The 15,306-nt window shown below is 44.1% G+C and overlaps 1 protein-coding gene across 1 annotated transcript; it reads left to right on the forward strand.

Moving 5' to 3' along the window:
• The first annotated feature begins 428 nt into the window (after positions 1-428).
• Positions 429-10,341, forward strand: LOC135882323 (torsin-1A-interacting protein 2-like). The gene is made up of 5 exons (XM_065409209.1): positions 429-604; positions 1,766-1,941; positions 4,848-5,420; positions 7,205-7,294; positions 9,068-10,341. The coding sequence occupies exons 2-5, from the start codon at positions 1,908-1,910 to the stop codon at positions 9,850-9,852; spliced, it is 1,482 nt and encodes a 493-aa protein (XP_065265281.1). The 5' UTR covers positions 429-604; positions 1,766-1,907; the 3' UTR covers positions 9,853-10,341.
• The last annotated feature ends 4,965 nt before the right edge of the window (positions 10,342-15,306 follow it).

Consider the following 15,306-nt stretch of genomic DNA (forward strand, 5'->3'; position numbering starts at 1 on the left):
TCTTTGGAATTTGCCATGCTGCTGCAATAAATTTAATTCTATTATTTAACATCTAAAGTGGTTTGAGATACAGTCTGTTTGAAGGATGCTCTATACTCTAGTTCTGTAAATAAGTCCAAACAGATGAGTTATTTCCTGAAAATACATGTTTGTAATCAGAACAAAGCCACTGTCTGATCCACTCTGTGCATCTGAAGAAGTGAGCTGCAGCCCACAAAAGCTTATGCTGAAATAAATTTGTTAGTCTCTAAGGTGCCACAAATACTCCTGTTCTTTTTGCGGATACAGACTAACATGGTTGCTACTTTGAAACTAGGGACTATTCATTCAAAGAAACGTGGCTGTAGTCAAAGAGTGGGGGCAGAACTACATATCCCAGCATTCCACATTATGGCACCTTGGATGGGTGCAAAGTTCACTGTCACGTTGACAGTGGAAGGATTAAGAGCTTATGGGTGTGTGTTTTTGAGAGGATCTGTTTTCCCTCTAATATCGAAACTGAAGGGCCCTTGGGACGTTTGTGGTAGGGAGCAGTTTGGATCCGCCTGTAACAACCTCTCTGCTAAGAAATCCCCGCTAAGAGCAGCTGCTGCAATCCACACAAGTAAGTGTTCAACTCTTGGAGTTACTTTTAATTTCTCACTTCCTGCTCTTTCTAAATAACACAAAGGAGGAATCAAAAGCTGGTGGGTTGGAGTGGGGGCAGAGTGCAGAAATTCCTGGGGGGGGGGGGGAAGGGGGAAGCTGTAAATCTGACCACTTGCCTCCATAGGGAGCAGTTTTGTTTGTTTAACTCCAAATATGGTATTGCCTTCAGTTAGAAGGCATGACGATAGAGACGGTAGGCCACCTGGTGTGGGGAAGTATCTTATTAGACTCTGTATTAGGCACAGAAAGCACAGACTGCTGGTCCTGTGCATATAGATTCTGTACTAAGCAGAAATCTTGTATGCAAGCCGATTGCCATCAGGGAAAGTTTCTCTTCAATTACCCAGTACTTACTCATTCCTCTTAGCCAAGTCTGAAGACAGGATACATTGCTCACTAGTGCTGACTATAAATGATTGGCATCACAAAATGCATCATCTTGAAACTGAAACGATAGAAAACTTTATTACATGAAGAAACTGAATCCCACATTGCTTTTCCGTGTTATTTGTGTCCTTCCCTCACTTAGGGCCTTTGTGATGTTCAAAAGCCAGGCTCACATTCTTGTGCCTTGGCCCACTGAGAGGCATTCCTCCTCTTTCCTTTTCCCTTCAGCACCCTCCCCCCACCCCTCAGCATTTATATTCTGTGTGTGGCAGTTTGATTCAAACGTATTTTAAATGAGTGGATTAAATTGCTGGTGCGACAGCCCTGGAGACTGAAGTCCTTTGACCACAGAGACAGCACTGACAGGTACAGTGGGACTTCCCAAATCACCGCCCCACCAATGGGATTCAGATATAAAGGCTTAGGCCTGGTCTACATGGGCTCTGTCTACATGGGCAAAAGTGGTTTTTTTCCAGTCAAGTTATCTTAACATAATTGAAGATCACCCATATAGACCCAGTTGAACATCTTTACAGTCATATTAGCTGCTTGTTAACAGCACTAGGCCTGAAGTCTTCAGATGTCACTGATTATCTGAGGTGCATCTCGGTATATTCCATCATAAAGGTAACAGCCTCACACAGCTCCAAACAGCTTTATTAATGGCTTTGGTGGTGGGGAAGCTCTCAAGTTTCCCAGTATGAGTCATTGCTTTATTCTTTGTGTTTAGTTGGCTCAAGGGATGGTCTCCACAAGCTGGCTGAGACTAATCAAGCTACTCGGATCAGAAAGAAGATAGCAGGCGTCTGTATGACCTAATCAGGAAGTGTAACAATCTAGTCAAGAAACCAAAACACCAAACGATCAACAGAATGGCAGAAAACGGAGACCAGGATCCTCATCGGAGTAAGTTTGGCATGAATGTGAGGCCCCTGGAATAGATGTTTTAGAAATAGGTTCATATTTAATCATAATTTTGAATATTTGTGTACTGTTGTATTTGTCATTGTTACTAGTGATATAATAAGAGAAACGGGAGCTGGCCCTTTAAGAATAGGGTGGAGGCACAGTGGGTGAACTCTTGCAGGGATGGGCTGGATTCGGTGTGTGTGTGTGTGTGTGCGCTGCTGGGGCATCTGTGTTTAAACAAAGTTCTTCTTGAAAAGTCTTAAGGGAGTTCCATGCATGTTTCCAGTACTATAGTCCCTAGCTACTGCATTTTCAGACACACCGGAAGATAAAATCTCCTCAATGAAACTAAAACCTGGAAAGGAAAAAGCCTGTTTCATTTCTGTATTTCCCGTTGAATAAAAGGAAGCCCCTGACAGTCACTACTGGTCTCTCTCATACTTAAAGCAAACCTAATGGTTTGAATTTCAGAGTCCTGTGAGAACAAGCCATCCCTGTGTTGACAAGACCATAGATACCTATCCTATGTCCAGGGTTCTAGCCATGACAATGATCAATGCCCAGTGCTTCAGAACAAGAGAACCTTTTCCACCCTGCACCTCCAAGCACATTAACACAGTACAGTTACCTAATTGTGCTCTGCTGTAGAGAATAGAGGGGAATTTCTTCCTGACCTCTGAAATAATCAAGCTTCAAGCACTGAAATGAAAGTCTAATCTTGGGGAGCAGAGGTGGGCAGGGGTCCCACTGGTCAATATTTGGGGCAATTAATAAAGTGACTTTTATTGCAGATAAACTAACTAATGGAAGCAGAGCTGAATTTAAAGTTCCCAGTTTCCCTAAGAACATGAATATGGTTATGTTTGAGAAGTGAGTGTGTTGTGGACTTAGGGGATCATAGGTGCTGGAAATAGGGGTGCTGGGAGTGCTGCTGCTGCACCCCCTGGCTTGAAGTGATTTTCATTATATACAGGGTTTACAGTTTGGTTCAATGGCTCTCAGTACCCACACTATAAAATTGTTACAGAACCCCTGTAGGGGACATGTTTTCCATACAAAGAAGAATTGGATCAGTTCTGAGATCCAAATTCCACAGAACCCAGAGATCAGGAAATTATAGCTGGTCACATAATATACCAACTGTTCAACACATGGCCTCTAGCTTGCTGGCCCCAGATTTTGCATATGTAAACCAGAATGATCCTCACACCAATTACCTGTGCACAACTTGGGTATTCAGAAGCCTAACTAGACAATTTATTTTTGTTTCTATATATACTGCATACTTTTATTTTCTAGTGCAGAGGTTCTCAAATTGGGGGTGGGGGGAGATGGGGAGGGCTGAGAAGCTTTAGGGGGGGAAAACTGCGCACATTTTACCCACAGCAATGAATAACTAGCAAAGCTGATTCCTCCAAACATATCAGGTCCTCAGATGGCACTGTGCATTTTGACAGATTTCTGGTAATTATGAATAGCATTATACAGAGTCGTTGTCATTTGTACGTTAATCCGTTTGCTATGACACTGGGTGCACCTTTAATTGTAAGCATCAACCACAATTGCAGTGTTGCTTTTGCTCTTATTACAATGGATCGTTGGCAAGGTTTGAATCAGTGCCTTACTGTTTTTCAAATTTAGTGAGAATTGCAAGTTGATTGTTTTTATCGGTATATGTACTGGTGTGGTGCGGGGCGTAAACTGCTACAGACACAATGAAGGGGGGCGCGATCAAATAAGTTTGAGAACCACTGCGCTAGAGTAAAACAGATAAATGACAGTCCCCCTTGCCCCCAAAGAACTCCTGAACACATAAGATCACTTTCCCCAATCCACACCGATGCTAAAAGAATTCAGTGGGTAATTCAGAGTAAAGATTGTATTCAACAAAGATATATTTTTTTCCACTGTTCTTGAATTGTCTGGGAGCATCTTACAATTTTGTCAGATTTATTTTGTATTCAGAATTATTTGCTGAATAATTTCCATATGATAATAGTTCTTGATCTGCAGATTTTTTGTGAGCAGGTTGTTGCAAATATTCAGTATTTGAAATCTGAACCATGTTGGGTAGTTTTGCTAGATCCTATAGCTCACTTATGCCTGTTGTTTGTTCTCTGATTGGAAGTCAAAGATTCAAGTTCCTGGCACAGATACTCATATTTACGAGTTCAAAACTTTCTTTGTGCAAATATTCTCTAATATTTGCTTTAAATTTCTGTTTCTGCAAACAAACCTAAATTATTTGGTAGAACAGCCACAGAAAGTCAATGAATAAGGATCAGAAATATAGCAGAAGCAAGTTATATTTTTTATGTACAGTAGTTGCAAAGAAATGTTTTGAATTCACTCAGATCAATCTGCTACCATGTCAACACCACTAGTAGAAACTCCCCAAACCACAAAACATAATCTACATCCTCTTCTCCTTGACATACCAACTAGGGAAACCCCAGATACATAGTTAGGCCTTATGACATATTCTGCAATTTGATGGACTATACTTTCAGAGTCAAGGGACTTCCACCTAAGACTCTCGGTGATCATTTATATGTCCTGGCTGGTCTTGACAGCTGGGTGTAGAGTACAGAAAGAGGGGTAAATTTCTAAAATAGCCAGGATCCAATCTTTGCAGGACCATTAGCGTGAATAAATGATTGTATTTGCAGAGTGGCAGGCACAAATTTAGAGGCCAGGTTGAGACCTCTATGAAGCTGGCCCAGTGTAGTTCATTGGTGGTGAGGGGTCATGGGAATCTCATCCCCATTCTTGTTGTGTGTCAATTTTGGAGCGTATAGGACTAGGAGTTTTGGTGGGAGTTTGTAGAGAACTAGTGGGCAACTCAGTATTCTTGACCATTATACTAAAGAAAATAAACAGTATTTGACTTTTTGATCCCACAGCCTACCCGGCCCAAGAATTGACGAGAAGAGAGGAGGAGAGGACTCCCCAGGTCCAAGAAGGTGAAAATGTATTGAGGACCCACCAAGAAAAGATGATTGAAGATTCTGGTTCTGTCCAACTGAAAACCTCCCCAGAAATAGAAACACTAGGTCCCCAAGAGACAAACAGTGTGTCTGGAAGCCCCTCCGCAGTAAATGAAGAGGATTCCTCAGAGGGAAGGCCAGTGAGTTCTGATGGAATTTCTCTGAAAACAAACACTGAGGTGTCTCCAGGCCTTCTGAACCTTAACACAATGAGTTTACCAGACTATTCCCTGGACAAAGACATAGTATTTTCCTTAGGTGAAAGGAAAACACATTCAGTGCCAGTTGCTCTGGAGGAGAAAATCATAGGGGAACTCCCAACAGAAGAGGAGAACAGTGTACCCACCCCCAGAGGGGAGCCACAAGATCCCATAATCCAAGAAACCACAATTCCATCTGCAGACTTCCTGGAACCAACGAAAGAGAGTATCTCAAACAAGGAAGGAGAGAGACCCCAAGACACAGCAAGGAAGAGACACTCGACTGAAGGTGAGTCAACAGTAGTTTGCACGACAAAGTGCTGCCATGTTTAAGGTCTCTGCAGATCCCTTGCCTTCAACTTAATGTGTGGTTAATCTCTGAAAAGGGGCTTTGTAAGAATGGCATTGAGGGGTTTGTCTCTCAGTCAAGGATTGCAGATCACCTGTGCTGGGTTTACAAGTAGGAAGATGTTTTCCCAGATTACCAGCCCTGCAAACTCATTCTGGCCTCAGAGTCAACACGGTTGCTTCTACAGCTGGTCAGCAAATGTGTTTCTGTTCTGTGGAAAATTTAGACTTTTAATTGTAAAACGAAAGCTCTTTTTTGGTTTTTGCAGGTTTCTTTTTTCCAACAAAAAGTTGAAAGTCTTCACAGCAACCAGGGGCTTTGTTCATGAATAGTTTTGTTTCATTGAAACCCCAATTTTCCATTGGAAAATACAGTTCTCAATGGAAAATGTTCAACTGGCCCTAGTTATTTCCTTCTTGTGTATCATCACCCCCACCAGCAGCAGAAGAGGTTCTGCAGGCCAAAGTGTGACCTCAGTGACACCCGTATAACCGGATTACCTTCAATAAATTGACACACACACAAATGTGACTGATTGAAAGTTAGTGATAATCCTGTTGATGATGCATAAGGCAGAACAGACTCTAGCTCAGAGGTTCTCAACCTATTTCTTTCTGAGGCCCAGCTGTGCAACAACAACTGTTTTTCTTCATATAAAAGCACAGGTGCTGGAACTAGGGAAGCTGCGGGTGCAGCTGCATCCCCGGGCTTGAAGTGGTTTCCATCATATACAGGGTTTACAGTTTGGTTCAATGGCTCTCAGCACCCCCACTGTACAAATTGTTCCAGCACCCCTATAAAAAAGCCAGGGCCGGCATTGGGGGTAGCAAGCAAGGCAATTGCCCGGGGTCCCACGCCACAGGGGACTAAGTTGCTCATGCTTCGGCTTCAGCCCCAGGTGGCAGGGCTCGGGGCGGTGGGGCTTCGGCTTTCTGACCTGGGCTTTAGTGAGTCTAATGCCGGCCCTGCTCAGTGGACCGCCTGAGACCTGCTCAGGGCCCCCCAGGAGGCCTCAGACCCCTGGCTGAGAACTGCTGCTCTAGCTCACTCTCTGGGCTGTGCTGGTTCAGAAGTAATGAGCAGCAAGAATATACTTTTGTCACTAAACTCAGCAGGTCTGACTGAGTACACACCGAGAGCAGAGCTATTCTGAGAAGGTTCAGTTTGTACACAGACACTTCTCAGAGCAGAACCGCACTTTAAGCATTTAATCACAATCGAGGGCAGCTTCTGTTTGTAGGACATTTCACCCAGCTATTGCAGAGACCTTAGCTGCGTAAGAAACCACTCTCATCAGCCTCTCTGCCCCATCCCCACTGATGCTTGCTGGTGGAGCATGTTATGAAGATCCTTGCCCTACCCAAGATTTGCAGGTTGAGCTGACCCAGGGGCAAGCTGCAATTTCTAAAGAGCTGAGTGGGGATGAAGCTATCTCCAGCTCAGCACAGATCCCAGCTGGCTCATTCTCACTGAGTGGGACTCTCTCCTGCTCGGGAAGAAGGGAAATTGTGAGGGGCTTTAAAGAGCTGCATGTTCCTTTCCATTCTTTGCAGGGTGATGACAGCCTCCCAAAGCAGAGGCGTCTGCAGCTGAAGCAGTATCACAGATTTGTCTTCTATTCTATGGATGCAGACTTCATTTTTAGTAGTGTGATTAGACTAATTTTTGCCTTTACTAGTGAGTGGCAAACTTCATCTCCCTTTTTTTAAATATCTGACCCACAGCGGTGAAGTCAGAGGCTGAAGCCCATCCACAAGAGACAGAGACCAGGCAGGAAGCAACGCCAGAGAAGGAGAAGTCCTTTTTAGGCAATGGTGAGAATGGGAAGATTTCCTTGTGCATTTCATTGTTCACAGTTCCCCTGGAAACAGTCAGCAACCAGGATCAGATAACGAAACACATTCAGACCTTTCACTCAGGCCTCTCAGGCCAGGTCTGTACTACAAACTTACATCGGTATAGCTGCGTCACTCAGTGGTGTGAAAAATCCACACCCCTGAGTGATGTGGTTATACCAACCTAACCCCCTGTGTTGACAGGAGGCTTTTGCCTGGGATTTGTGAAAACTGCTGCAAATTTAGTTTATTGGGGATTTTAGAGAAGTGGGTTTGAAATGGAAAGCAACTCTAATCCATAACGAAGGTGCGTCTGGCTCAGTCCCATAATACATGAGATTTCCCTAAAGTTCCCAGGGCATGGAAAGGTGTGCAGGGACACCCCTGCTCACTGTGCAGGAAGGTATGCTTCCTTCCCCATAACCCAACCCCACAGCACCATGCCTTGGCAACAATGACAGGGCCCTCCAAGTAACTTGTCCCCTCCTCCCTGGAGGGACATCGTGAGGTGGCCACTGTCTCTTTAAAATAAATACCAACAAGGTACTTGTACTCGGCAATACTGGCAAAGATTTTAAGAAAAGTTGACTAAAGTTAAGCTGCTAAATCTTTATTTAAGATTTGAGCTAAAAGGCTGAGGCCGGTCCAGTGGCTAGGTGGCTAGCCTGGGACTTGGGAGACCGGGATTCAATCCTCTGTTTGGCATGTGTGGGATCTTGGGCAATTCTCTAAAGCCCAGATTTTTAAAGGTATTTAGGTGTTGCTGTGCTCAGCTTTGTGCTGCCTAACTGAGTGAGGAGCCTAAATCTCATTTGCAAAAGGGATTTAGGCACTTAGGGGGGCCAAAATCCCATTGAAAGCCAATGGCTTTTAGGATTCTAAATACCTCAATCCCTTTTGAAAATGAGATTTAGACTTCCAAGTCAGTTAGGCAATTGCAATGCTGAGCACAGCAATGTCTAAATAAATACAGTTAACAATCTGGCCCTTAGCCTCAGATCTGGTAAGATATTTAGGCACCTCATTCCCATTTAAATCAATGAGAGTGAGGAGCCTAAATACCCATACGGATCTGGGCCTTGCTATCTCTGTGCCTTAGTTTCCCATCCATAAAACAGGAGTAATACATGCCTACCTCACAGGGCTGTTGAGGATAAGTCCATTGAAGATGGTGAGGCACTCAGACATTACAGCACTAGGGACCATATAAGTACCTTGGATAGATAAGCTATTTCGGCACCAGTAAGCAGACTGGATTTTGGAAGGCTGAGCACCCAGCAGCTCCACCATGCCACCGAGTGCCCTAAACTGATGGCCTACAAAACTGCATTAGAAAACAGCTGTGAAAAAGTGCTGTCGGACTGGGATTTGGTGCATTAAATTCTAGGGGGAAAAGGCAATAAATCACATAAAGGACTGAAGTTTCCCAAGGGAACGTGTAGGATCTCACGCCATGGTTCCAAAGCTGCGGGACATAGCTCAGTCTGTGGGTTTGTAGGGCCCTCTGCTCAGTGGCAGAGCAAGTCCCTCAGGGAAGAGGGTTCTTTTTCAGTGCTACATTAAACATTTTCAGGGCCATCATTAGGCTGATGTGTTGAGCCTATCATTTCCATTAGAAAGTAGATGTTTGGGTCTGGGAGATGGATGAAGACAAAGGCATATCTCTGTGCTAGCCTCCAGCATGCCACTGTACTCATGTCAGACTCTTTCACTCTCTCTCTCTTGTCCCTTCCCCTCAACCTTCTCTAACAGGTCTTGCCTCTCCTGCAGCTTCACTGGGAGTCCTGGTAGTTGTGGTTTGTTTCAGCATATATTGCAATGGCTACTATACTTCCCAGCCCCACCATGTGCCAAAAAATCCAGCCTTGGAGGCCTTCTTGTCTGGGTTTAACCAGCTGAAGGACAGCTTTCCGGGCCAGAGCTCTTACCTGTGGGTTAGAGGGCGAAAATTATTGCAGAGGCATCTCAACACTTCCAGTCATAGCGAGCCAGCTATTTTAATCTTTACTGCTGCCCGTGAAGGTGAAGAAACCTTAAAGTGCCTGAGCAACCGTATTGCAGATGCCTACTCCACCTCACTCCATGCCAGTACGATCCAGATTGACGGAGCTGGTAAAGCCACGCTCAGCAGCGACAAAGCTAAACTGGAGGTAGATTATGAGCTGAGCACCGGCTTTGAGGAGGGCAAGAGGGCTGCAGTGGTGCACCGGTTTGAGTTGCTACCGGCTGGCTCCACCTTGATCTTTTACAAGTACTGCGACCATGAGAGCGCGGCCTTCAAAGACGTGGCACTGCTCTTAACGGTCCTGCTGGAGGAAGAGAAGCTGGAGGCTAATATAGACCTACAGCAAGTCGAGGAGAGAGTCCGTGATTTCCTCTGGGCCAAATTCACCAATGCCAACACTCCCCGCTCCTACAACCACATGGACACCGACAAGCTGAGTGGGTTGTGGAGCCGCATCTCCCACCTGGTCCTGCCCATCCATCCAGTAAAAGCCATAGAGAACAATGGCTGTTCTTTCCAAACCAAACCATAGCGGTGAATGAAATCAGCTTCCCGGACAGCTAAAGCCTTTGTGTAGAGGAGGCAAGTTATTACTAAGCCAGGGATCTGGAGCCATTAATGAACAATGAGCTCAGTTTATAATAGCATGACACTGTCACATCTATTTTTACCTCTTGGAAAGATTGTATAATTTTCAAAGTGAGACCCAATAGCGCAGGTGTTAACTGGCTAAGCCGTCTCAGCCAATCATGTTGGATATACACTAGAATGATGCTTCCCATTTGTGGATTGATAGATGGGAAGAGCTAGTACTTTAAACTGCTAACTGCACAGCTAGAAGATGATGGGCAATGGAGAGAATAGACAGGGAGGGGAGTGGTTACTGAAGGGACAATATCACCTTGAAAAGCAGATTTATCCTGGAAAAGATTGGACCTATTATAGATACATGTAACACAGGAGGTTACTATAACTGACAGAAGCAACTGGGTTGAAATATTTATCTCCCCCCCCCCCCCCCCCCGCCCCATTTGTTTACATTTGACAGCACTTTGCAAAAGGCGATTTCATTGTTTCCTTTGCAGTGTCAGTTTCTTTCTCCCTGACTGAAAGAAACGGGGGAGCAGAACACCCCAGTTAAAAATACTTAAGGGATATTTTAAAAAGAAAATTAGGATATACTGGCCAGAGCCTCAGCTGTTGTAAATCAGCGCAGCTCCCTTGATACTGATTTACACCAGCTGAGGCGCTGGTTCACTGTATATAGGGTGTTCAACCAGAAATGGCCATTTAAAAAGTAGTAGTCAATTAAAAAAAATATCAGGTTGACAATGGTTCTAAGGACTCCTCCTGGGGGGGAAGGGGGTAACCTGAGAAACTCCTCAGGGAGACTTTGAAATCTGAAGTTGTTATTATTGAAGTAGCTACTTCATAGCTACTTCAATCTAATATGAAACCCTTGTATATGGCAAGGTGCCACATCTCCCAGCTGCTGTGCATCTCAAGATTCTTAGATTTGTGTGACAATGCTGCATTTCAAGTGACACTATTTGGTAATGGTTAAAGGAGAGGCCACTCTAAAAATGGGAAAAGGAGAAGAAGGAAAAGTAGCAGGTAGGGAACATAGGTAGAGAAGGGAGCAGGGTAGTAGTAATGGGAGGGAAAATATTGATCCATATTATCCAAGAAGGGAACCTGTCAGATCAAATCTGCCCCCAAACTGTATCAGACAAAACCTAAAACCAAACTAGATTTTTTCCAGGATTTTTAAAAAATTCTAGTGGAAGGCCTTTCTGAACCACACATAACCCTCTGCAGTATTTGCAAACCAAGGGCCAGATCCGGATCCTCTTGCTCATGTTAAATAGAACGAGATGTCCCATTGGCGCAGTTTGGCGATGGAGATGACTTTGCCAGCTTTCCACAAGCAGAGTTCCACAGGCCATCTCCATCCTCTTAGTCCACTTTGCACTGGTTACATGGTGCACAGTGGACGTATCACACTGGAACATCTGGCCCATTGACTTCAGAGGGACTATTTGATGGAGCAAGGAACTATTCAAGGTGAGTCAGAGCATCCGAACCCGGGCCACATCATTGTGTTAGTGCAAGAGAACCTGAAAACGAAACTAACTGGAAGGTGATTTCATTGTCCAAACTGAGAGAAATGCAAGAAGGTAATTAACTTGATGGTATTAAAACCAGATTAGATTTTTAAAATTCAGTTAGATTATTTAAACTAGGACGATACTAAAAACATAGGTGAAGGAAGGTCGTTGGCTTGTTTTTTTTTTTTTTAATATTTAACTTGACATGGCCCCTGTCAAGGCTGAATCCCCACTCTGTCACTCTGAGTGCAGAAAGTTGGGGCCCGCAAAGATTCTAAAAATTAATACTTGCCACTCCAGGCTTGTATTAAACTCCCAAGATTACAGCTTTTCTCTGACCTTGGCTTGGTAAATGCTGCCACCACCCAAATGCAAAAAAACTCCCTTGGATCCAGGAAGGCACACTTGGGAATTCCTCCCTGTGGGGTACCCTCAAGCCCTTTCACACACCCCTCTCTGGGGAAGAGCTGAGAAAGAAAACAAAGGAAATTAGCTGTTGCCACCAGCTAATCAAATAGCATATGCACAAACCTCTTAGGACACCAAAAATACAATCCTGTTCTTAAAAACGGTAAATTGTATTAAAAACAAAAAGAAAGAAAATACATCTGAAACTTAGGCTTTTTCTAGATTTTAAAAGAGCAATTCCAAAAATCAAGCACCCAAAATAGCTTTCTTGAGGGTTCAGCTTAAAGGTTACAAGCAAACAAAAGCATCTGGGGTTAGCACAGAGGAGTCCATAAACCAATAAGAAATAAAAGAAATAATCCTAATCACAGCTTTTTAGACATTCCCTAATTTTACTTACATATCTGAGGCTTCGGATAAGTAGGTTCGAGGTATGAATTGATAATCTATAATCATACCTGCTTAAAGCTGCTTACAGCATTGCTGCTCCGTGTCCCTGCAGCCCAGAGAACAACTGACAAAGGGAAAGTTTCTTTCCCAATTTTAAAAAGTTCTACCTTCCCATTGGCTCTTTTGGTCAGGTGCCCACTCCTTTCCTTTTACCTGTGGGCTTGTTAACCCTTTACAGGTAAAGCAAGCAGAGAAGAGACACCAAGAGGGATTTTACAGCTAACTGGCTGGCTGGGTGTCCATAAGGGAGCTACCTCCTCTCCCCCCGCTCCCAGTTATCACACCTTATGGACAGCCAGCCAGCCAGTTATCACAGCCCCTTTAAAAGAAATTAGCTTTCAGCAGCAAGGCTGTAATGACCTCTTTGGGTCGCTGGTGATGTCCCAGGCCACTCACACTCTGCTCCTTGGCAAAATAATTTCCCTCATCCTTTATCTGTACAGAGGGGACCTTCCACCTGCACACCTGCTCCCTCCCATACAGAAAGGGCAGTCGCAGCCACCGCTGTAGCAGTGTATCCCCAGATCCTGTGGAGGTTTGGTCTGGAGAACAAGGTGGAAGCTGGATGGGGACAGGAGGAATTTGGCAAGGGCTTTTCTCAGGGAGATTTCCTCTCCCACCAGAGCCCTGGGAAGGGTGATAGGCCCATGGTTTGTAATGTTACTGGTAACAGCAAAGGGACATAATAATCTTGTAATTCACAGTTGCCTCCAGGTCTCTCTATAAATAGCTCTTATGATTAACTTTTAGTTCCCTAGACATTTGTTAATAGAGGTATTTATTTCAGCCCCTATAGGACATGTTGCAATGGGATCTCTGCACAGGGAGAGCTCACCTTCTCACCAGCCTGTGGGAGCAGCCACTCAGAGTAATAGGAGTGCTACATATGGCTGGGGAACTGAGTGCATTGATGGCTGGTAACGAGCTAATACTTTATGCACTCTTTGAAAGCTTATGAATCCCCAGCTTGGTGCACACCAGTGCATTATTGCACATCATCTTCTGTACATAACATAGGGAGAGCTTGAGCCACTTGGGGGCATGTTACTTCCATAGGTACTGATGCATTCTGCAAAGTGTCTAGAGAAGAGCTACTAAAGCCATGCTGGAGGGGACTCAGGGTACTAGGCTAAAGCTCTTAAAGCCCCAATCCTGCAATGAGATCTCTGCAGGCAGACTCCCTGCACCTGTGTGGGTGCAGAGAGTCTGAATGCACAGATCACATTGCAAGATAAGGGCCCAAGTCTCTTCTGGTTGGAGAAGAAGAGGCTGTGGCAAGGAGTGGAGCTTACTTCCAAGTATAACTGCCCAAATGGAAGACATGTTGTGATCGGCGCAATCTATATGAGGGCCGAAGAACGAAGCAATCAAGGTGAACTGCCCAAAACAGGCCTTACAAAGACATAGACTTTAATTAAGCAACAACAGGAAAATGCTTGGACGCTCTGAGATAGGTAACTTTGTAAAATACCCTCTAATGACTGTACACCAATGCTGCCTATGCCACACACCAGTGGTGCCTTGCTGAACCATTCCAAAGGAAGGCTAAGCTGACTCACAGCACAGCTCACAGTATTTACTCATTTCACTACAGCCCCAGGGGTGCAGCCCATCTGCATTTCCAAATCTCAGGATTGAGACAGTGAATTTTTTTTTGGGGGGGGGGGGGGATTTTGCATTGAAAATAGAGTCTGCTTTTATTCTTGCAAACAGAATGCATTGGATGTGGTTTTTCAGTACGACTGGCCATTTTAAGACATGGTTTGGGACTGTTGTTCATTTTTCCAAAGTAGTTGGCATTTTATATGTGAACCAATTTGTATATTGAAAAGCACGTGTTTTTCTCTGCCCTGCAGAATGGAAATAGGTTTTACTACAGAAGGTGGGCTGGTGTTCTGAAGTGTTCCTTAAGACACAATCAACATTCTAACACTCGGCTATATCAGGTTTTAAGGAGAATAATGAATAACTGGCTGTAAAAAGTCTCTCTGCGCTGACACTCAGCAAACCAAGGGGTCCAGTCCAAAGAACATTTTTGTACAAAATTTGGGGTGGGGGAACTTGGCTGCTTTTTATTTTTAATCAAAGAAGTGCTCAACATGGAAGCACTTTCTTGTTTTACTGCGTGGCTTGGGATTTATTGTTTGCTTTGACTTAATAATCAGCAAGAGATCAGTCTATGGTGCAAGTTCAATGATTTGAAAAAATATTAACATCTAAAAGTCAAGTGCCACACACAGACAATTTTACGTATTCGGTTTCTACTGCATTGTCTTCTGTGCAATGGAAAGGAATGATTCTCAGGCACATAAGGCACTGTGGACAATATGGCCCATGAGCATTAACCAGTCGAGCTGTTGCAGTGTAGAGGGATTTTATGCTTTTTTAAAGAAAAACTTCCTTGTGCTTCTTAAAGTAGTTTTTAAAAACAAATAAATAAATAATGAGGTTGTAAAAGAACCCAGCAAAGACTTAAATGTTGGACTGAAGCCCTTGTCTTTTTATAAACTGTTCATACATTTCTAGTGAGTTTTAGTGCACGTACATGACAATCTGTTGTATAGGACAGAGCCATACTTAGGTCAGGACAGGTCCAATGCTAACACAGCCCATCTAAAAGCTTGATCCAAAGCTTAGTGAAGATAGAGTGTCTTTCTGTTCTTACTGACTCTGGATCAGCCTCTGACTGCCCAATCCTGCAACTGAGTGTGGCTAGACCATTGTGCTTATGTGGAGTTCCACTGAGTCACTGGGATTCCATATGGGTGGATGGGGAAGGCTAATGTGTTGCTTCCCTGCAACACCTACCCTCAGATATTGCATGCTTAACACACTGCCCTGTCACACTGGTGGCAGCAGTCAGCATTAACTCTGTATTTTGGGGTTTGTTTCTGGCCCAGTCTTAGCAAACTATACACTTGAAGCTTGTGCATTTGTATTCCATGGATTCCAAAGAATATGCCCTGTTCATTCAGATGGTCAATTGCCAAATGTAAACCTCAGTCATTTACTCTGGTCTT

This window comes from Emys orbicularis, chromosome 8 (assembly GCF_028017835.1).
Source record: "Emys orbicularis isolate rEmyOrb1 chromosome 8, rEmyOrb1.hap1, whole genome shotgun sequence".
Lineage (NCBI taxonomy): Eukaryota > Metazoa > Chordata > Testudines > Emydidae > Emys > Emys orbicularis.